Below are 24,445 nucleotides of genomic sequence, written 5' to 3'. Positions count from 1 at the left end.
TCTAAAAAGCTGTCTTTACACCAATTCTTTAAAATATTCAGCTAAAGAGCTTCATCGAGTAACAGACCAACAAGTGCCATGTCATCGGCAAATTTAAACAGACAACTTATTGCAGAATTACATCTCATGTGATCAGTATAAATTGAAAATAATGTTGGTGACAACACGCAACCTTGGGAAGCACCAGCATTCTGTACAATTTGATCTAATCACCAACTTCAATCACACGCAAAACATGTACTATCAAAAGGCCATGATGTATTGTGATGTATGCTCCCAATATAAGAAATTGATGTCAAAAATGAGATTTCCACTTTCCATGGGGATAATGGACTCCAACTTTTGAAAAGACAATTAATATAAGCACCAGTCCTTAAAAAGTTAAAATTGTGTTACAATACACATCAATGACGCTATTGTATATTTTCTCAGTTTAGTCGCCTGGTGGCGCTGTTCACGCTGCAAACTATAGCATCTTTTCTTGATTCTATTTATTGCTAAAATGAATACTTTGAAACCGACATTTTTCGATGTTTAGCCAAGTAAGCTTATTCTTCAATTTATCATGAATTACTTCAGAGATGCCTCCTACATGCAATGAAATCAAAAGATTCCGTAAACAAAATCCCTTGGAAAAAAGGAAGTTAGTTTCATCAAGATCTATAATTGAGATTCACCCATTGTTTTTATGTATTCATATCGTTTCTACTTTGCCCACGTTAACACACAACCAAAACTTTAAAAGGTACTTATAGGACGAAATGTCATTTACAATGTACTGATAACTGGTTTTATTTATGGACATTGAAAAAAACACTTTTTAATTGCATGGATTCACGCGGCATTTTGACTTCTAAAACAAAACACGGGGGTGATTATTATGTTTGCGCGATTGTCATGTTGCAGGAACCCGTGCCATCAGATTTATTATACCCACATGTATGTCCCTCATCTCAAATGCCAAATGTTTACAAGATCTTTGTGGAACTTTAAAGCGTCCTCTTAATCATGGATTGGGTAGTGTCACGGGTATTCATCACATAAGGCTACGGTTAGAATGTACGGCAGGGAGGGGGGGGGAAAGAAAATATTTTGGTCAAAAGAATTTCGTAGCCCCCCCCCATCATTTTCGTAACCCGCGACACATTTTAATATGTGTAATTATAACCCATCCCCACTTCCGTACAGCTATATGGTACACTGCATTAGAATAAAAGTGACAATCGACTTCAGCGTCCATACATTACAATATAAGATTTCAAATTTCATTACCCAAATAGATGCAACAAAATGTCTTACATTGGGCTGTAACCTACACTTTGAAATACTTGGCCAGCAGGGTTTTTTCTTTCAATTTTGATTTGGGTAGAAACAGTATCACCCATGATAGCTTGTGGGGAGGGTATCGGAGGGATTCCTCTCCCACAGTGTGCTTTAAATTTTTATGATAACGGATGATAAAGATAAGAAAGAGAGAGAGAGAGAGAGAGAGAGAGAGAGAGAGAGAGAGAGAGAGAGAGAGAGAGAGAGAGAGAGAGAGAGAGAGAGAGAGAGAGAGAGAGAGAGAGAGAGAGAGAGAGAGAGAGAGAGAGAGAGAGAGAGAGAGAGAGAGAGAGAGAGAGAGAGATTGAGAGAGAGAGAGAGACGGACAGCCAGCCAGTCAGTCATACATACATACATACATACATACATACATACATACATACATACATACATACATACATACATACATACATACATACATACATACATACATACATACATACATACATACATACATACATACATACATAAACACATACAGCCAGTCAGAAGAGACAGACAGACAGACAGACAGAGATAGAGACAGGCAGACAGACAGACAGACAGACATACAGAGGGGGAGACATACATACATACACACATACAGCCAGACATACATACAGACAGACAGACAGACAGACAGACAGACAGACAGACAGACAGACAGACAGACAGACAGACATACATACAGAGGGGGGAGACATACATACATACACACATACAGCCAGACAGACAGACAGACAGACAGACAGACAGACAGACAGACAGACAGACAGACAGACAGACAGACAGACAGACAGACAGACAGACAGAGAAAAAATTATACACTGGAAACAATTGATGTGTTTACCACTTGCCATGATCAGATATAGTGCTGGTCGTGAAGTTGAAATAGCCGCCAAGAGTGTGCCGAGGATTGTGGGATATATAATCAATTTCCGTCATGCAGCCCAACTTCCGTCAAGCAAAAAGAAAGTTTTGTCCTCGCGTATTAATGTTTCGTCCCCAAACATTAATGTTGCATCCTGTTTTAAGAAAATCTCGTCGATTAGAAAAGGAGGTTGTATGGTGACAAATGTTGTTTCTGCAGTCAGAGTATAAGATTGTAAGGGACTTAAAATAATATTCCGGCTTGACATTTACATTTTATCCCGCAACTTAAATGTTATCACTCGAAAATAAAGGTTGGGCCACACGAATAAAAGTTTTCGTTTCGCAAATTAATTTTCTGCTCCGTAAAAAGAATTTATTTGTCACAGAAATTGTAGTTTTTTGCTTTGATATTTCTATATTGACCCAAGAAATTAATGTTTTGTCGTATGAAATAAAAGTGTTATCCTTTTATTAAATATTTTGCCCTCAAAAATCAATTATTTATAGCACAAATTTAGTTTTCGTCTGTCACCTGTGGGCCACCGTAGGTCGATCTACGGCGGCCCACAGGTGACAGATGAAAATTTATATATATCTTTATAGAAATACGTGTTTCACCAAGACTGGTTGTCTGGCCGTACGTACGCACCGGAAAAACGTAGCAGAAACACTGTAACTTGGAAAAAATGCTGTCCTGTCACAGCTTTGATTATATACATAAGCTTTGGTGAGTTAAATAAGTTACATAATGAGTGTGTGTGTGTGTGTGTGTGTGTGTGTGTGTGTGTGTGTGTGTGTGCGTGTGTGTGTGTGTGTGTGTGTGTGTGTGTGCACGCTCATGCATGTGTGTGTGTGTGTGCATGCATGCATGCATGCTTGCGTGCGTGCGTGCGTGCGTGCGTGCGTGTGTGTGTGTTTGAGTGTGCATATCTCTATATATGGATGGATGGCTGGCTGGATGGATGGACAGATGGATGGATGTAATTATAGGGAGATAACATTAAGTTCACTACAAACTTACTTACTTTCACTGTTAAGGTGATTAGTGATGTCGTACCCAAATGATTTGTAACATTGGTGTCATTTATGGTTGGACTACTCTGGACAAAGGATGGGATGCTAGCCATATCAAAGAAACCCAAACTAATTCAGCTAATCTGTGGCTGAATCTGTCATTATGTCCAGGTTTTACCTTTATCAACCTGATAATATAGTTTGAAAACAATAATACATACTAAATCAAATCCAAAATTAGAAAGACTACAGCATGTATTGCAATGAATAATACCAGTGTTTCTATGGAAACAAATACTACAATAAATTTTCACAATGCACTGTACTTCTAATAGTTATCTTTATGTGTTGGTATATTTTTTTCTCTCTAGTTGTCCTGTGTGTGTCATTGTTTGTTTGTTTGTTTGTTTGTTTGTTTGTTTGTTTGTTTGTTTGATTTCTGTAAACAACACCTTAGTTGCCACAGTTTTGATCATTTAAAGGCCAACACCACTCCAGGAAATAAACATATTTTTATAAACTTTGGTTCTTGAAAGAGTCATTTCATGATTATCAGATGAACAATTTACATCAATTCGTGACTATATTTATTAGATGAACAATTTACATCACTTCATGACTATATTTATTAGATGAACAATTTACACCAATTCATGACTATATTTATCAGATGAACAATTTACATCAATTCATGACTATATTTATTAGATGAACAATTTACACCAATTCATGACTTAAAATTAGTGATATAACTAAGTTGTGTTTTACTTCGAATGGTGCTTTAAATGGCCTCCAAAAGGTGTTCATTTTCAAACAGCACTTACTCCCCCCCCGCCGCTTATATAGCAGGCACACACGCACGTAGCGTGCACTTCTCCCAACACTATTTCAAGTTCTCTCCCTACTTTGAAACTTACTGAAACCCCTAGGTTTACAATTATAGTAACTCCATTTCTAATATTGTACTTTATAATTAGCTGAATTAATCTATAATGGTAATAGTTCACTCAATCTAAGAGATATCCTAGAACTTTTGGTTAGTAAACCATAAATAATTTGCATGTCCATGAACAGACAATCATACTTCTCATAGGGTTCCTGTCTAAAGAGCTTTATACAGGTGAAGCAATGGATTTGGGATAGCAAACTACCAGATACACTTAAAATTACTATAAATGTAACAAGTAAAATTAACTATGCAGTGTGTGCTGTATTGTACTTTGAGAATCTAGAGTGTCTTTTGCAAGAATAAGAAGAATGTTTCTTGTCAACAGATGTCGGGGGGGGGGGGGTCTGTGGTTTTTTTTATTTGTCAGGGGGGGTGGTGGATTTTTGTGGATGGATCGCAGGGGGTCACTGCCCACCCCGGCCGTAAAAACTGATCGCTCCCTAAACCCATTCACTGATTCAGTCTTGTTACTTGTCTGTAGTGTGGTTGTCACGGTCGGTGTCTCTTAGGGACCGGTCAGTTTCTTCGGCCTGGGGGTGGATTTGAAGGGGGGGGGGTCACCCTGCTCTTGAAATTGACAGTAGGGAGAGTCATGCTGTTTTGAAAATTGTTGGGGGGGGGGGGTAATTGTGTTTTGGATTGTGATGGAAGACCAATCCTTTTCTACAATGGCATATAGCCTTGTCTGAAATGTGTTACATGTCAATATTTGTTCTTGTCCCTGTTTGTTACATGAATTCTTTAATATTATTTATTAATTCAAACATAACTATACATATACATATACATATACATGTATTACCTAGCTACCACACTAGTTACAGAACATGTAGTGTAAATGCTTGACTGTTTCACAATCAGTGCTTCACTTACATCGCACTTTGGGGCAAAAGTGAACTTGGAGGTTTTATAATGGTAATCTTCATAGATAGTTTATATAAGAAGTTAATCTAAATTGTTCTACTCGTCAGTATAAACTTGTCAGAAGGGATTAATAACACTTTCTATTTTGGACACTACATGTTATTGACACTACAAATCACCACATCTCATCAGATTCCAGTTTTAATTATACACTAGGTATGACCACCTAAAGTTCTCTAACATACCGGTGACTTTACTATACATGCAATATTAATGCATTTTTATGTGACATAAGAAACTCATTTAAAACTCACATTTACGTTAGCTATTTAAAGCTTGAAAATATTACCGCAAAGGCTATGAATAACCTAAACACTGCCTTAATAGAAGAAAAAACTGCAGATCTGCCAGGGGGAAAACCCCCAGAAACAATGATAGGCACAGGCAGATATACAGAGAAATTTAACGGCGTTGCTCTGGTATTGATTATCGATACAACATTGTGGACCGTGTATTAAATAAATAAATACACAGTTTCAAATTGATGTGCACTCATGAAATCCCTTCATTATGAGATATTCGTTTACTTTTTTAAATGATATTGTCTATAAATGGGAAACTGTACATAGAGCAAAAATGGGTACTAAAGGATTCAATGATCAATATGGCAGCCATATTGATTAATTTCAACTGGATGTTAATACTGTATACATGCTGTGTGGTAGATAAGATATTATATTTAATATTAAGGAGAATGTTCTGGAGTAGAGATAATGTTGACTCGGTCCTGACAATGTAGGGAATGTGCCCATTTAGTCTTTGGCAGTTTTAGCCTTCCCTCAGCTCAGTCAATTAGATCCAAACACGAGTATTGATTAATGCACTGTCATCACAAACATTTCCATAGTAGTGGGAAACAACCATTTGCCTTTAAATCTGTCAATGTGGTGGCAGCGGTGGGATCAAGTCCTAATCACCGAGTCTGGGCCAGGAGTTCTTCTCTTCTCCATATCCAACAGCATTTTAACTTATGTTTTTCAAATATTTTAATAGAAGATTCACTATTAGTTAATATGGGCATAGGCACTTGAAAAGTGTTCCTACATTACATCTCCAAGGTTATAATGCATATTATGAACTTTTACAAATATAGTCACCATTCGGCCATAAATTATCAGTTGCAAAACAAACATGTGACTCACAGTCAAGTTTGGTTGATATCAATTGGTGCATACCAGAGTTATGAGGGTGAACGCATTGATGGGACACACACGTCATTGCACCCAATATAATAGTCTCCTCTAGCTGGTGCTCTTTGGGGACTGAAAAGATGTTAGGCTGCACAAATTAAATTCTGTATTTGACATCACCCTGAGATTGGAAAATCAAGGACGGAGGGCGGTTTATAAACAAACTAATTATATATTCCAAAATATGCAAATTCTGACAAAAATGAAAATTTGAGTGTACAGTGACTATATTACAAGTGTAGCACCCATACATTTGACAAGATTAAGGTGGACACAAACAAAACACATTTTTGTTGTAGTTTATTGTATGTACATGATAGTGTTGTCTTAGTGATGAAACCACATTGTAATGATAATAGTGTCAACTCAGTGGACTATATCCATGGTCCTCACCAGGAATATTTTGCTATTCTTTTTTCATTTTCTTTTAGTTTTAGTGTAATTATTAGCTGGAAGTAATTTTGTCAGAACTTGTAGCTGATTGACTTATTTGCTTTTCCTGCACCTCTTTTTTTCTGTTATGTACCCTTTGTACAATTTGTAGTGAAATAAATAGAAAAAAGTCTTTACCATGCACACTTGAAGCTGTATTTGATTGATACATACATTCTGTTGTGTGTGTAGTCATATTAATGTCCATTCATAGATTGACTAGATCAAGTAAAGGGAGTGATCAGTTTTTACAGCCTGGGGTAACATCACGAGCCATGTTGTACTAATGGCAGTGTCAACACCGAGTCTTTACCACATACACAGGAGTCCACACTGAATCAAAAGTTGTATTTGATTGATACATACTGTGTATTGTGTGTGTAATCATATCAATGTCCATTCACAGATTGACTAGATCAGATTAAGCTATGGACATTGATATGTCATGTCACAATATATACAATTATTATAGTAGTTTTAGTTTGTGTCTCTCTAAACTTGTCAAAAGTGATCTCACCAAAGTAATCTATTGTGTTTACTTACACCCATGGGCTTCACACACAAACAGACATCGTTGACAAGCTGCAACTATATTGTTTTAATATCAGACTTTTATAAAATACTCTACATGCAAGTACAATACAATAATCCATACAAAAGTGGTTACATTACCATTTCTATAACAACAGGGGTTACTAAGGCATTGCTAACCCAAACTTGGCCCCGCACTAAAAACCAGAGATAAAAAATATTTTTAAAACTCTAGAAAAGCGTAGGCATATATCGTAATTTCATCCATAAAGTACATCCATCCCCTAAATAAAATATAATACTCTCCCCTTAATAAAAAGTACATCCATCCCCTAAATAAAATATTTCTCTACCCTTAATATAAAGTACATCCATCCCCTAAATAAAATATTTCTCTCCCCTTAATATAAAGTACATCCATCCCCTAAATAAAATATTTCTCTCCCCTTAATATAAAGTACATCCATCCCCTAAATAAAATATCTCTCCCCTTAATATAAAGTACATCCATCCCCTTAATATAAAGTACATCCATCCCCTAAATAAAATATATCTCCCCTTAATATAAAGTACATCCATCCCCTAAATAAAATATCTCTCCCCTTAATATAAAGTACATCCATCCCCTAAATAAAATATTTCTCTCCCCTTAATATAAAGTACATCCATCCCCTTAATATATAGTACATCCATCCCCTTAATAAAATATATCTCCCCTTAATATAAAGTGCATCCATCCCCTAAATAAAATATCTCTCCCCTTAATATAAAGTACATCCATCCCCTTAATATAAAGTACATCCATCCCCTAAATAAAATATATCTCCCCTTAATATAAAGTGCATCCATCCCCTAAATAAAATATCTCTCCCCTTAATATAAAGTACATCCATCCCCTAAATAAAATATATCTCCCCTTAATATAAAGTGCATCCATCCCCTAAATAAAATATCTCTCCCCTTAATATAAAGTACATCCATCCCCTTAATATAAAGTACATCCATCCCCTAAATAAAATATATCTCCCCTTAATATAAAGTACATCCATCCCCTAAATAAAATATATCTCCCCTTAATATAAAGTGCATCCATCCCCTAAATAAAATATCTCTCCCCTTAATATAAAGTACATCCATCCCCTTAATATAAAGTACATCCATCCCCTAAATAAAATATATCTCCCCTTAATATAAAGTACATCCATCCCCTAAATAAAATATCTCTCCCCTTAATATAAAGTACATCCATCCCCTAAATAAAATATATCTCCCCTTAATATAAAGTGCATCCATCCCCTAAATAAAATATTTCTCTCCCCTTAATTTAAAGTGCATCCATCCCCTAACTAAAATATTTCTCCCCTAAATAAAAAAGTACATCCATCCCTCAAATAAAATATTTCTCTCCCCTTAATATAAAGTACATCCATCCCTAAATAAAATATTTCTATCCCGTTAATATAAACTACATCCATCCCCTAAATAAAATATTTCTCTCCCCTAAATATAAAGTACATCCGTCCCCTAAACAAAATATTTCTCTCCCCTAAATGTTAAGAACATCCATCCCCTAAATAAAATATTTCTATCCTCTAAATAAAAAGTACATCCATCCCCTAAATAAAAAGTACATGTACATCCATCCCCTAAATAAAATATTTTTCTCCCCTACATATAAAGTACATCCATCCCCTAAATAAAAAGTACAATTCCACTCTCTAAATAAAACTTCCCTAAATATAAAGTACATCCATTCCCTAAATGAAGAGTACATCAATCCCCTACATCTATATGAAAAGCATTTTCATATAGGGAAAAGAGATACTTTTCATTTGGGATGGACATACTTTTCAAATACTTTGTACGAAGAATGGCAGTGGTAATACAAAGGGTATTGTAAAGTTTAAGCAACCAAATATGAACAACCAACCCATGTGAAAAACCCCCACAATTATATGAAGGATAAACAAACATTTAACCTGTGTGACTCCCCATAAAGTATTGTTCAGTAAATCCCATAATTATCATTGTACTACAAATACTAGACAAGTTGCCTGGTTTCTTTGAGCAAACTTAACGACCACCGAAAGATAGAGTTACTTTTATTATATATTAGTTAGGATTAATGTTAGTGTTAGTGTTAGTGTTAGTGTTAGTGTTAGTGTTAGTGTTAGTGTTAGTGTTAGTGTTAGTGTTATTGTTAGGGTAAGGTTATAAGTTAAAGCTTATAGTTCAGGTTAAGGTTACATAAAGAAGGTTAAAGGAGTGATCAAAGCTTGCACAAATTAAGCAACAAAGTCTATCATTTGAAGTACAATGAAAAATTGTATCATGTTACTTAAATTTCACAATTTGCTGATGTAAATAGTTCCCCACCCAACTGTATACTAATCAGCTGGTTCTAAAGTTCTTATAACCATTTAATCAAAAATTTCAATTTTCAGATGACTTTAATCCTCTTTCTCCCAGTCGCTGTAGGATATTTGTTTGTACACAACTAACTACTAGTTGGGAGAAAGAGGATTAAATACCAGATATCTGATTATTTCGCAGTGAACATAAATTTATAATTACACCAAAATATTACCATTACCTAACTTAACAAACCAACTGGCCTTGTGATAAAAACAAACAAACTAGTTGTGTTCTATTATGTTCAAGGACAATAGCCCAAAATTAAATGCAGGAATGTAATGTTAATCAGTGTCCAAATTCTGCTTGTACAAGTTGATGGTGATTAAGTTCATAATATCCTGACAGTCAAGGGCAAAGGTCAGTTTTTACACAGAAAGCTCATCTAAAAGGTATGTTTACAATATACTTAAATTTGTCTGTACAAAATATTAACAGTATGGAGTAAATTGCTAGCTGACCTTGAATATGAAGGTCAAAGTCAAAGGTTACTGTCTTTGATAATATCTAGCATGGTACATGCCTATGGCTCCCTCCAGGCTGGCATGCATGTTGACAGTGATATGTTTTCATGGTGATGAATCAGATGTCTATGAATAAGTGCACCTATCTTTGGTACAGTTCTTTATGTGCAGCGCATTCAAAGTGCTCATGAGAGTTTGTTGATTCCTGCAATCGAAAAATCATTGACATACATGTAATTCAATATTAATTCACAGTAAAGCTCGTGCAAATATTATTCTAAATTACAAATAATAAATACAAAGATGTAAATGAATGGACAGACCTTCCATCAATAAAACTTTAAAGATTAACACACTTCTTTGCAAGCTCTTATCTGGTCCATAGCCAGTGTCTTAAACCAACAGCTGGCTACTCTATTCAGTACAGGCAGTGAGCTTTGGGGTATTTTCAAGTGGAATATAGACAACAATTCAACTGATGGCAAGATGTCAAACTTACTTCATCCTGTTTTCTTCAGATTTCTTCTTCAATTCCAGTAATACAAATTCCTGACGTACAAGTACGATCTGAAATACCAGGAGATACATTTTATGAACTGTACAGAACTGAAATACAACTCAAAAACACTTGTTCTCATCTTTTTATATAATCCCATGTCAGGAACTTCCATCTGTAATTCTGAGTAAATTACCTACCAGACTTTTATATCAACTACATAATCAACTGAAATGGTACTAAAAATCATCAGCTCATCAGTAGAATGATGAACACAGGTATTTGTTTATTTACACATATGCTGATCCAACAATGGTGAATTCAGATAAATATAGAAAGTATTGCAGGACTCTTAACCAAGATTTTCCCTCAATAAAACATCTATCAAGAAAACAATTTCCTTATGACTGGCAAGTACATAACATAAGAAGATTATTACCAAACTGCTCAATAAAATGCTTTTCTCTTCTTTCTCTGATAATAGCTTTTTTTCGACAGCTTTGAAGTCATAAATTGTGGTAATACATTTTCTTGGTAGCATTGGCATGGTCTAAAAACAAGGAAACACATTATTAACAAGTCTTGGTCAAAAACGTAACTTTCCCACTATCAGCTCAATATTCTGACTTCAACAATAAATATGACTGCCATCCAACTCATATTGTACAAGTCATCAAACATAATTACATGCATATGTGGACTACTGTATACAACATTTGTGCTTAGCTAGATTTGGTTGAAAGTCGCCCATGAATCTCAGGTGTAACCCCCCTCCCCCCCTTTATAATTTGGGCAATTTGACTTTAGACATTGTGATAAAGATCAAGGGTCTGGGTTATGAAGACAAACTTTGATGAGATTCCAAAATTGGAAACTTACCTGTAGACGTTGGCTTCTTGTTTGATAGCTTTCTGTCATATTCTTCATGGATGTGACCTGGAAACAAATAAAACATTACTATAGCTGGATGGCCATTGGATGTCAGAGGTATACATCCACACTTTGAATAATTTTGGCTTTTTCACTTTGAACATCGGCATCACGATCAAGGGGTCAGGGTTATTAAAACTAACTTTGAAGAGATTGCAATATTTGACACTTACTTATGTCTTCTTCTTCTTGTTTGATAACTTTCTTCTATAGCATAATCCTCTTCAATTCTGGTCATATTAGTTCTTCATGGGTAAGATCTGTAAACAAAGAAAACATTAATATGAACTGAATTGAACAGAATACCAAGCACATTTAAACTGAAAGCCTTCCATAAGGGTAAAGTCTTTAGATTTTCGTTCCTACACACAATAATTGTTTGAATGCAACATTAACAGAACATATACAATTAGTTATGTTTGAAGTATGTACCAAATTTTAATTGAATTAGGAGAGTGCATTTACTAAAGTAGAACTAGTGGTCACCAGTTGCAAACTGTTCTGCTTGTCTGTTCAAACTAAAAAAAGCTAGCAAGACTTCATGGAAGGTACATACCCCCCTCGAATACTTGACTTTATGTGACTGAACACAACATGATTTAAAAGAATTTACTGGCAAGAAATAGATACTTATGCAGGAAATGGCTGCATTCCAATAACATACCTCTTTGGTCAACTTTGTGTATGTCCCAGTTGACATGTCACCTTTGTGCCAGGTTTGAAAGAAATTGGATACAGCATGTCTGAGAAATGATGTATTACGGACAGATGCATGCAGGCATGGACAAAAACGGTGGGTGGATCCCATATTAATAGTCCCCCTTTTAGAGACTAATGATTCATTGTATCAGAACATCAAGATTGCAAAATAAGAAACTTACTTGTCCTCTTCTTTTAATAACATTCTAAGCTAGCTTTCTTCATCGTTCCTGGGTGTGATCTAAAAAATAAGGCAAAGACATTATCAAATAAACTGAAAAGAAATAATATATATATACATACCTCTCATATATACACACTTGCTCTCATAATTTTATATCAATCCCATGTCAGAAACAATAAATCTGTAAATCTAAGGAAACGTGGTCAATAGGCCTATATATATAGATAGAAGTAGAGTTTTAGCAGGGCGTGGCACCCTGCTATCCACACCTGGCATCCTCCTATTGACGCCAAGCGCAATGTTTTGATGTTTATTTATAAACCATTTGACCAAACCCTCTAAGCACACAAATGCCCTAAAACAACTCATTCATTCACACCTTTTCCGAAGTAAAGTGGCACATGGGTATTATCTGACAATGAAGAAAAAAAACATTTAATTTATCAAATAAATTGTACAGAAATATATAGGTATTTACTTTTTATATTCTTTTCCTTTAGACTTTCTTCAGTAGTGTTTTCTTCAACATTGAGTCAATTGTGTTACCTGAGTAGAGAAGTGAAATACAGATTTACATGGATTATTTATATCTATAGTGATCCAACAATGGTGTTTTCAGATCTATAAAGAAAACGCTTTGGCTCTCTTAACCATCACTTTCCCTCTACACAATCTTTGATAAAACCATCCAGTGAGTAACAATTTCTTCACGACTTAGAAAATCATACATTTTGAAGAGACTGTAAGACTTGAAACTTACTATCTTCTTTATCTTCTGATAACTTTTTTCTTGAGCTTCCTTCATTAATTCAAGTTCCTGGGGTATGAGCATGATCTGGAATACAAGCACAAACTGCTTGTTTTATGAACTGAACTATGACCCCCCACCTGAAATACTTTACTTCTATGTGACAGAATGGAGACATGATTTAAAAGAATTTGGCGACAAATATGGCTGCCATTCAATAGAAATTACATTAGCACCAAAAACAATGTCTAATTCTTTTCATCACATTACTTGTATAAACATGATTTAAAAGAAATTGGCAATGTGTAAACACTACAATGTGTGTGATAGGTAGGAATTGGCTGGATTTTGATAATTGGCCCTGAAGGTCAAGGTCTCCAAACATAGCTTGAATCTGATAATATGGGTTAGACACTTGAATGACGTGTCATGGGTATTGCAGTTTTTGAGTTATGCAGTGTTTATTTTTAACTACAAATATTGCCACCTGAGAAATGATGTACTACACACAGACAGACAGACGCATGCAGGCATGGACAAAAAGGGTGGGTGGAATAGTCCCCCTTTTAGAGACTAATGATTGATTGTATCAAGATTGCAAAATAAGAAACTTACTTGTCCTCTTCTTTTAATAACATTCTTCGCCTGCATTCTTCATCATTCCTGGGTGTGATTGAAAAATAGGGTAAACACATTATCAAATAAACTGAATAGAAATAATATATAGATACATACCTCTCATATTTTTTTCTTTTAATAAACTTTCTTCAGCAGCATCCTTCTTCATCAATGATGACTCAATTGTGTTACCTGAGAGGAGAAGAGGAATACTGCATTCCATGGTTTATTTAAATGTATGGTGATCTAACAACGGGTTATTCAGATACATAAATATACAAAAGATTTTGGGTCTCTCAACCATCATTTTCCCTCTACACAAGCCTCAATAAAACATGTACTGAGAAAACATTTTTTCATGACTGACAAAAGCATTTGAAAGGACTCAAAGATTTGAAACTTACATATATGCTTCATCTTCTAATAACTTCATCAGCTTTTCCAGTGATCTAAAAAAAATGAGGAAAAAAACATTATTAAAAAATGAACAAAATTATATAGGTACTTGCCTTTGATATTCTTTTTCTTGGAATCTTTCAGCGGTAGAGTCCTTCTTCATTGTTATCTGTGTAGAGAAAAAGAGAAAAAGATTTATATGGGTATTAACAAGTAAAGCCATGGCTTTACTCAAACAAGACTTACCTTCTTTATAAGACTGCAGATAACCAGATTCGCTGCGCTGCATCTGTTCATCGAAAATAGCTTGCATAGTGGCTTGCAGTTTATAACTGACCACTATAGCAAGACATATTTACATGTAGAACAGATAGAAAAATCATTCAAGATTTCTGTGAACCAATAAGGTTTTAGCAGTTTGTAACCGAGTAAACACCACGTGTTTGATCAGTTTACAAACTATACGCAATTGTGCACGCGTGGTAATCTGCAGGTTACATACGCTGATGACAGCCATTGACCTAAGCGTGTACTCACTGTTTGGCCAATGACCATCTGATTATCACGATTTGGTGGATGTCCAATCTTCAGTCCAGTATTCCTCTTCTGGCCAGTGTATGATAACTGACTTGCTGAACTTCAATTCCGAGAGAGATGTCTTCTACAGTTTTGACAGTAGGCTGGTACAATGTACATGTGATGTACTTTTAATAGTTATCACAGATTACTACCATTATCAGAGTAGTGGTATCCTTTGTTGTCATCTAGGGGATATCCTCATAACATACATCTTGGGGTAACTTGAGTTACACTTCCATGTTTTAACTTTAGTTCAAACAGGTTGTAACCCAGTGGGCTGGTTCTTCTTGTCCTTTCAATCACCTTGATATTTTTCTTTTCACACGTTTTATAATGTGTCCTATTTATCACTATTCACTTTCTTTTATACAGGTTGCTGTGAATCTTCTATATGTATTTGTTTTGCTCACACATCATTTATTTTGTCCTTTATGCCACTCCTTTATCCAGTGTTCTTGTCCTATGTCGCCTATTAGCCTGTTTGTAAGGTTGACAATATGTCCATTGCATATCAGTGTCCTGTTTATTTACATGTTGTTTTACATTGCCACTTTCTGTGTTTCGCACTGTGGCCCGTTTAATTTGTGTCCACACTAATGTGCCAGTTTCGCACTGTGAACTGTTTTTTAATGTCAATTTTATATTGCAATTGTCTCTGTTTTCAAAATGTCCTCTCGCTTGCCACTTTTCTTGTTTCACACTATGGGCCGCTTCATTTTGTGTCCACACTAATGTGCCAGTTTCGCACTGTAGACTTGTTTTTTAATGTCCTTTTTATATCACAATTGTCTGATTTCAACACGTCCTCTCACTTGCCACTTTTCTTTTTTCGCACTGTGGCCTGTTTCATTTTATGTCCACACTAATATGCCAGTTTTGCACTGTGGACTGTTTTTAATGTCTTTTTATATCACCATTGTCTCTGTTTTCAACGTCTCCTCTCACTTACCACTTTTCTTATTTTGCACTGTGGCTTGTTTTATTTTGTGTCCACACTAATGTGCCAGTTTCGCACTGTGGACTGTTTTTTAATGTCTTTTTATATCACCATTGTCTCTGTTTTCAACGTGTCCTCTCACTTGCCACTTTTCTTGTTTCGAAGTGTGGCCTGTTTCATTTTATGTCCACACTAATGTGCCAGTTTTGCACTGTGGACTGTTTTTTAATGTCATTTTATATCGCAATTGTCTCTGTTTTCAACGTGTCCTCTCACTTGCCACTTTTCTTATTTCGCACTGTGGCTTGTTTTATTTTGTGTCCACACTAATGTGCCAGTTTCGCACTGTGGACTTTTTTAATGTCCTTTTATATCGCAATTGTCTCTGTTTTTAATGTGTCCTCTTCACTTGCCACTTTTCTTGTTTCGCACTGTGGCTTGTTTCATTTTGTGTCCACACTAATGTGCCAGTTTCGCACTGTGGACTGTTTTGTAATGTCCTTTTATATCGCAATTGTCTCTGTTTTCAATGTGTCCTCTCACTTGCCACTTTTCTTATTTCGCACTGTGGCTTGTTTTATTTTGTGTCCACACTAATGTGCCAGTTTTTAATGTGTCCTCTCACTTGCCACTTTTCTTGTTTCGAAGTGTGGCCTGTTTCATTTTATGTCCACACTAATGTGCCAGTTTTGCACTGTGGACTGTTTTTAATGTCTTTTTATATCACCATTGACATTGTCTCTGTTTTTAACGTGTCCTCTCACTTGCCATTTTTCTTATTCGCACTGTGGCTTGTTTTATTTTGTGTCCACACTAATGTGCCAGTTTCGCACTGTGAACTGTTTTTTAATGTCAATTTTATATTGCAATTGTCTCTGTTTTCAAAATGTCCTCTCGCTTGCCACTTTTCTTGTTTCACACTATGGGCCGCTTCATTTTGTGTCCACACTAATGTGCCAGTTTCGCACTGTAGACTTGTTTTTTAATGTCCTTTTTATATCACAATTGTCTGATTTCAACACGTCCTCTCACTTGCCACTTTTCTTTTTTCGCACTGTGGCCTGTTTCATTTTATGTCCACACTAATATGCCAGTTTTGCACTGTGGACTGTTTTTAATGTCTTTTTATATCACCATTGTCTCTGTTTTCAACGTGTCCTCTCACTTGCCACTTTTCTCGTTTCGAAGTGTGGCCTGTTTCATTTTATGTCCACACTAAAGTGCCAGTTTTGCACTGTGGACTGTTTTAATGTCTTTTTATATCACCATTGTCTCTGTTTTCAACGTGTCCTCTCACTTGCCACTTTTCTTATTTCGCACTGTGGCTTGTTTTATTTTGTGTCCACACTAATGTGCCAGTTTCGCACTGTGGACGTTTTTAATGTCCTTTTATATCGCAATTGTCTCTGTTTTTAATGTGTCCTCTTCACTTGCCACTTTTCTTGTTTCGCACTGTGGCTTGTTTCATTTTGTGTCCACACTAATGTGCCAGTTTCGCACTGTGGACTGTTTTTTAATGTCATTTTATATCGCAATTGTCTCTGACAGTGTTTTCAATGTGTCCTCTCACTTGCCACTTTTCTTATTTCGCACTGTGGCTTGTTTTATTTTGTGTCCACACTAATGTGCCAGTTTCGCACTGTGGACTGTTTTTAATGTCCTTTTATATCGCAATTGTCTCTGTTTTTAATGTGTCCTCTCACTTGCCACTTTTCTTGTTTCGAAGTGTGGCCTGTTTCATTTTATGTCCACACAAAAGTGCCAGTTTTGCACTGTGGACTGTTTTTTAATGTCTTTTTATATCACCATTGTCTCTGTTTTCAACGTGTCCTCTCACTTGCCACTTTTCTTATTTCGCACTGTGGCTTGTTTTATTTTGTGTCCACACTAATGTGCCAGTTTCGCACTGTGGACTGTTTTTTAATGTCCTTTTATATCGCAATTGTCTCTGTTTTTAATGTGTCCTCTCACTTGCCACTTTTCTTGTTTCGAAGTGTGGCCTGTTTCATTTTATGTCCACACTAATGTGCCAGTTTTGCACTGTGGACTTTTTTTAATGTCTTTTTATATCACCATTGTCTTTATTTTCAACTTGTCCTCTCACCTGCCGCTTTTCTTATTTCGCACTGTGGCTTGTTTTATTTTGTGTCCACACTAATGTGCCAGTTTCGCACTGTAGACTTGTATTTTAATGTCCTTTCATATCACCTAGGTGTCTGTTTAACACCTTGGCCTGTTTTTAACATTGACACTACATCCATTTCACATCAGTGTCTAGTTTATTTACGTGTCCTCTTACCTGCCACTTTTCTTGTTTCGGACTGGTGGCGTGCTTTTTACATGTCATTTTATTTCACCACTTTGCTCATTTCATTTTTCATATCAATTTACCCTTGCCACTGTGTACATTTCACAACAGTAGCCTATTTTTTCATCTCATTTTACCCTTGTCACTGTGATCGTTTTGCATAGGCATTCACAGAGAAGATCCTTCGCATTAGGATGTTTATGATTCCAAATTTGTAGTAGGCACTAAAGCTACCATCTCTCTGTCCATCCCATTGCAATGATGGACTTCCTTACCAAAAGTAGGTAATAGGTGGATGTTTTTTATGTTCTTGTTGTGTTTTGGGCTGCAAGTTCATTAACCTGATCCTGTAACACTTGAATACTTGACAGTGCTTGACTGACCAAATGTTTGATTTGCTCTTCTCCCTGTGTTTACTTTGTAAATTCCAAATCTTTGTTCTTCAGGAGCTGTCATCTTTGGGATGAAATTGGAATTTATATGTATTGGTGCATCTGACTACGTCAATATGTAGGATGAATGTCATATTTTTTACCTTGTCTGACTACCATCAGGCAGAACTTGGTTGTTGCTGATTATGTGTGGTGAAGTATACATATATATGGAGTTTGTGTTGTCTTCCATATACATGCTCTTCATATATGTAGTCCATTCTGCCTGGGAAGTAGCAGCTTACATCAGATTATATAGTCATCAGCTCCTCTCCCCATTGAGGGTGTCCTCAAGGAAGGCTCTATTAGCCATAGAGTGATGGCTTTTCAGTCACACATTAAAACCTGTTCATACAACATATCTGTATGCATAATCTGAAAGAAAGAAACAAAAATAAATGTCAGTGTTCTGCCAAGGTTTAAAGCTAGTGGTGTCAATATCCCATAGGTTGCAACAAAATTGGGACATTTTACCTCAGGATGGTGACAATCATCAGTTGATAATAAAACCTTAAACTAACTATTTTTGATAGATAATCAACTACTCAGTTATTTCACAATCAAAATTAACACTATAATATATAAACCTAGTAAACTATTTTTGCAAATATCAGGGGAGGAATTCAAATTTCAATATCGCCAAAGCAAAGCTGTCTACCCTACCATCATTTACAATGTAAACAAGTCATTGAGAATAACATAGTCCCCACTATGATTGGGTTTTAAGGAACTGGCAGGTTATGTTGTCATTTTCTTGATATCACTACTCTGATCACGACACAACAGTTGTGAACCTAAATCAAACAGACTTAGATATGTTGTGTCTGCTCGTTGGACATGGAACATGCCTACCCATTTTACAAAAATTCTATTGTTATGAAAATTACACAAAATCTCAGAAAAATAATGACTGGCAAATGCACAAAAAAGGAAAAGGATTTTTGAGGTTGGCTATAAATAATTCCAATGTTTTACAGTTTTAACCCTAGAAAATTTTAATGATGAATGAAATAAACTAGGGATCTAAAATAATTTTGAGGCAATTCGAATTTCAATTTTCTAACAAATTTACCAAAAACACTGTCCATAATTGTCAACAACATTAAACTTGTAGTAGACATAACATTGTCTGATATTTTAATTTAATAGTCTATGGACCTGCTTGCAGGTGGTGTACATATTGTGTTAGTCCTGCTTGCATACGGAAGAAGTCACCCTTCGGTGTTGAGGGCTGTGTCAATAATATAGACCCCTGCCCATCTGCAAGCAGGGCTAGCATTTCGTATGCAAGCTGGACTAAGTTTAGTCAAGTGTTCAAAGCTCAATGTGACATGGCAAGATATATTGTGTAAATCGGAATTATAGACCTACTAATCTCGGCAAAAATAAATATTCCACTTATCATAACTGAAAAGGTCTTGTCTGAAAAATTTTCAATCTCAATGACAGAGATACAGAGTGCTAGTTTCTTCCAACAGTACGACATATGCGTCAAGCAAAAGGTACTAGGTCATCTATCGTCTCCTGAATAACGGTCCCTGCCTTTTGAGCTGCTAGATTCATCGACTAAAATAAGCCTTTATTAGGTAGAGGACATCTTAAAATACTATTATTAACATTTTATCATTCATTTTTGAAAATTCACAATGTTTCAACATTTAAATAATTTAAAAAAAATAGAGCCAACGGCATACAGTTGTTAAAAATGTTTAACCCATATGCTGATCCATACTAGGTATAAGTGTTCATTTGCTGAATGATTATCCATACACTCATTTGTCTACTTATCCCTGTTATCTTTGCAATATATGTGATCACTTGGCTGTTGCTATGGGCATGGTCTTGTTGCTAGGCATATTGGCACACATTTTTTGAATGTGTCTGTGATATCTGCAAAATGTGTGATCATTTGGCTGTTGCTATGGGCATGGTCATGTTGCTAGGCATATTTGCATACATTTTTTTGAATTGTTATTCATTTGTCTATCAATTCCTATTGTTATCTTTGCAATATACGTGATTATTTGTTTTTTGCTATGGGCATGGTCCTTTCGCTAGGCAAATAACACATTTTTTGAATGTTTATTCAATTGTCTTCATCTTCTTGGTTATCTTTGTGAACTACACCACCGATTTGCTGTTGCTATGGGCGTGGTCTTGTTGCTATGCAAATTTACATACATTTTTGGAATGTTCATTCAATTATCTCTTAACCTCTGTTGTTATCTTTGCAATATATCTGATCATTTGGCTGTTGCTATGGGAGTGGTCTTGTTGCTAGGCATACTTGCATACATTTTGAAATGCTTATTCAATTGTCTTTTAATCCCAGTGATTATCTTTGTGAAATACCTCACCATTTGGCTGTTGCTATGGGCGTTGAATTGTTGCTAGGCAAATTTACATAGTTTTTTGAATGCATGTTCAATTGTCTTTTAATTCCAGTGGTTATCTTTGTGAAATACCTCACCGTTTGCCTGTTGCTATGGCTGTGGTCTTGTTGCTAGGCACATTTGCAAACATATTTTGAATGCTTAAACACCCCTAATAATGTTCCCACCAAATTTCAGAACCATCTGCCCAATAGTTATTGAGTAAGGTTTTTGACCAAAAATTACATTTTTCGACCCAAATCACACACCGGTAGTTAGATCCTTTTGATTTGAACAATTTCCCAACTAGACACCAAAGGTAATACACCCATAAAATATCATGGCAAGTGGTACATGCAGGAAATTTAACCTGCCAAACACAGTGTGATCATGGAGGTCTTGATATGACTATTTTTCTTTCCTCATAAAATGTGTGACTTCTTATTCTTTGTACAAACTGTTTTTTTTAATGACTAAGGATTGTGCATTTATATGAACCTGTTTTAATCAGTGTCTAAGATTCAGCTGTGCTAAAAATAGGCCTAGGTTGCCAAGCAACCATAAACAGATGTTAATCTTTACGCCATTGACACAAATATGGGAAGTAGCCCATACAGATTTATGGATTTCATTGCATCAATAAAACAAGAAAATTTCATTTCCAGGCTGAAGTCAAAGTAGAACAAATCACATTTTGAAACGTCAAATGTCATTTGAAGAATTTCCCAACTCGACACCCAAGGTAATGGACCCACCAAATATCATGGCAATTGGTTCAGCGGTTTTTGACTTTAAGTTGTTCACACACACTCACGCACACATGCGCGCACGGGGCGATGCCTATAGCTGAACCTCCAGTTCAGTTGCGCTAAAAAGCAACAAGACATCATATCGCCAGCTTTTAATGAAAAATTAAAACGAAAGTCTGGACTGCAATCTCATGACTACTTTTTTCCCATATATGGTAAGGCTCATTAGCAAAAGAACTTTCACCTCGCCTGTATTCGTTTCTGTACTGCCATTACCACATCGGCAATTTTAACGTGGTGATTTTGCCACCAATATTGATCATACAAAATCAAAACTTCATAAATGAACCATTTTAGAATGAGTATTATCGTTTTTATTGACGACTGACTCTGTTCCCAATTCAACTTAATGACTTTGTCAATCGAGAGCATACATATCTACTGGAATGAACCATTCTGTAGAAGGGGCGCAGAATTTGGATTTGAAGTCTGCAACCTTGTTTCGACCAAACACTTTGCACATAAGAATTATAGAATTAAGACTATAGCACATATTACATTGCTTGTTTGATGTCAATGGTGTCTTTTGAAAGGTGGCAGTTTACTTAAAGTCTCCTGGACTGATTTCCAATATGGCATCGGTCACAATGTTCATTAGCATATTAATTTTTTTTTACATTACAAAAAAAATCATCAAAAATAGAAAAGATGTGGTGACTTGAAATTAATAAATCTGAGTAAGCTACCCTCTGTGCATTGACACACCAGATATTAAAGCAATCTGACGAGGAGTATTTGAGGAGAAGATGAAAATATCATTTTTGGAAAAAAAATCGTAAAAAATTGAAAATGGCTCAGATCAACTTGGCATAAACAAATCTGAACAGCCTCCCCCACCCCCAGGAACATGCACACCAAATATCAAAGTATTTTGACTGTCACTTTCGGAGAAGATGATGAAAATAAAAAAAGTTGACAGACAGACCATGATCACTTATACCTCTATACCTCTATACCTACATATGTATACCAACCTATACCTAAAGCTTACGCTGTCAGCGAAAAATTAACAAGAATTTGACTTTGCTTGCATGGTTCCCTGTGGCAATTTATGTGTGCACATACAGTGCCTGTGTGTCTCTAGGGGTTTAAAATTGTTGTTATTGTAATGAACAGTGTGTGAAGCCTCTTTCTTATCTATCTAAATAGTTCTTGGACCTTGGACATTGAACATAAATAATAACACATGCCAACAAGCAAAATATCACAATTTAGTGCTTGCAAAAAGATTTGCACTCTTACAAAAAAAATGTAATGCCAAAGCCAAAGGTGATTTTAGCTGAATTTATTTATCGTACAGTGCTATAATTTGCCTGGATATCTTAGATTGAAAGTAAATGGCCATGCAGTAATCAGTAAGATTTTACAGGACATTTCGCTACATTTGCAAGGTTAGACTATATCTCCTGTAAATTTTACAGGACATTTCGCTAGACCTGCAAGGTTAGACTATATCTTCTGTAAATTTTACAGGACATTTTGCTAGATTTGCAAGGTTAGACTATATCTTCTGTAAATTTTACAGAACATTTCGCTAGACATGCAAGGTTAGACTATATCTTCTGGAAATTGTACAAGACATTTCGCTAGATTTGCAAGGTTAGACTATATGGTGGTGTACCCCAAGGATCTGTGCTAGGACCCATTTTATTTTTAATTTACATTAACGACATTGATGATGTAGTGCAATCCTTCATACTGAAATTTGCAGATGATACCAAGCTGTGTTCAAATGTTAACTCACAGGCAGATTGTGACAGTTTTCAAGATGATTTGAACAGATTGTCTACATGGGCTGAAGACTGGCAAATGTCTTTTAACGTAGATAAATGTAAGATTATGCACATTGGTTCGTCAAACCAGTCACACAAGTACACCATGAATGATAAACCATTGAATTCAGTAACTGAAGAAAAGGATTTGGGTGTATTGATTCACAACTCATTGAAAACCAGTCATCATTGTGCAGCTGCAGCTAAAAAGGCAAACAGGACACTAGGTATCATCAAACGGAACATTTCACACAAATCAAAATTCGTCATCATGAAGTTGTTCAACTCCTTAGTCAGACCACACATAGAATATGCCGTTCAGTTTTGGAACCCACACTACAAAAAAGACATTGACCTTCTCGAAAAAATACAAAGGCGAGCTACAAAGCTGATACCAGAACTGAGAAATTTAAGTTATGCAGATAGACTAAGAACACTAAATATAACCACTTTGGAAGAACGAAGGCGGAGAGGTGACTTGATTCAAGTGTTTCGTTTAATCAAGGGATTTGATAAAAGTGACTATGAGCTACTATTTAAACTTCACCAAACCAGCAGGACAAGAGGACACTCACTAAAACTTGTTAAATCTACAGTTAGACTGGATACTAGGAAATATTTCTTCTCTCAGCGTGTCATATCTCAATGGAACAATTTACCAGAACACATCATCCAAGCCAAAACTATTGTGGACTTTAAAATTAGACTGGACCAGTACATGAACAATACAAGGGATTATATGAGCCTTTGAGGCTTTCTTCCCTTTCTTGCCATGGTTAATTTACAACTATGGCAATCACGTTAAATCACGTTAAATCACGTTAAATATCTTCTGTAAATTTTACAGAACATTTCGCTAGACATGCAAGGTTAGACTATATCTTCTGGAAATTGTACAAGACATTTCGCTAGATTTGCAAGGTTAGACTATATCTTCTGTAAATTTTACAGAACATTTCGCTAGACATGCAAGGTTAGACTATATCTTCTGGGAATTGTACAAGACATTTCGCTAGATTTGCAAGGTTAGACTATATCTTCTGTAAATTTTACAGGACATTTCGCTGGACTTGCA

The 24,445-nt window shown here is 35.7% G+C and overlaps 1 protein-coding gene and 1 long non-coding RNA gene across 2 annotated transcripts; one reads left to right on the top strand and one right to left on the bottom strand.

Annotated features, from left to right (window-relative positions):
• Positions 1–10,256: 10,256 nt before the first annotated feature.
• Positions 10,257–11,071, bottom strand: LOC144438669 (uncharacterized). Its single transcript, XR_013481080.1, has 3 exons — positions 11,027–11,071; positions 10,591–10,658; positions 10,257–10,296 (listed from the first exon to the last, which is right to left on the bottom strand). It is a non-coding gene; the product is annotated as an uncharacterized LOC144438669 (long non-coding RNA).
• A 12,067-nt stretch (positions 11,072–23,138) lies between these two features.
• LOC144438765 (uncharacterized) lies at positions 23,139–24,121 on the top strand. Its single transcript, XM_078127925.1, has 2 exons — positions 23,139–23,145; positions 23,310–24,121. Exons 1-2 carry the CDS (start codon positions 23,139–23,141, stop codon positions 24,119–24,121), a joined length of 819 nt encoding a protein of 272 aa, XP_077984051.1.
• The last annotated feature ends 324 nt before the right edge of the window (positions 24,122–24,445 follow it).

This window comes from Glandiceps talaboti, chromosome 8 (assembly GCF_964340395.1).
Source record: "Glandiceps talaboti chromosome 8, keGlaTala1.1, whole genome shotgun sequence".
Lineage (NCBI taxonomy): Eukaryota > Metazoa > Hemichordata > Enteropneusta > Spengelidae > Glandiceps > Glandiceps talaboti.
The sequence above is the reverse complement of the archived record's forward strand: the minus strand, read 5'-3'. Positions and strand labels throughout refer to the sequence as shown.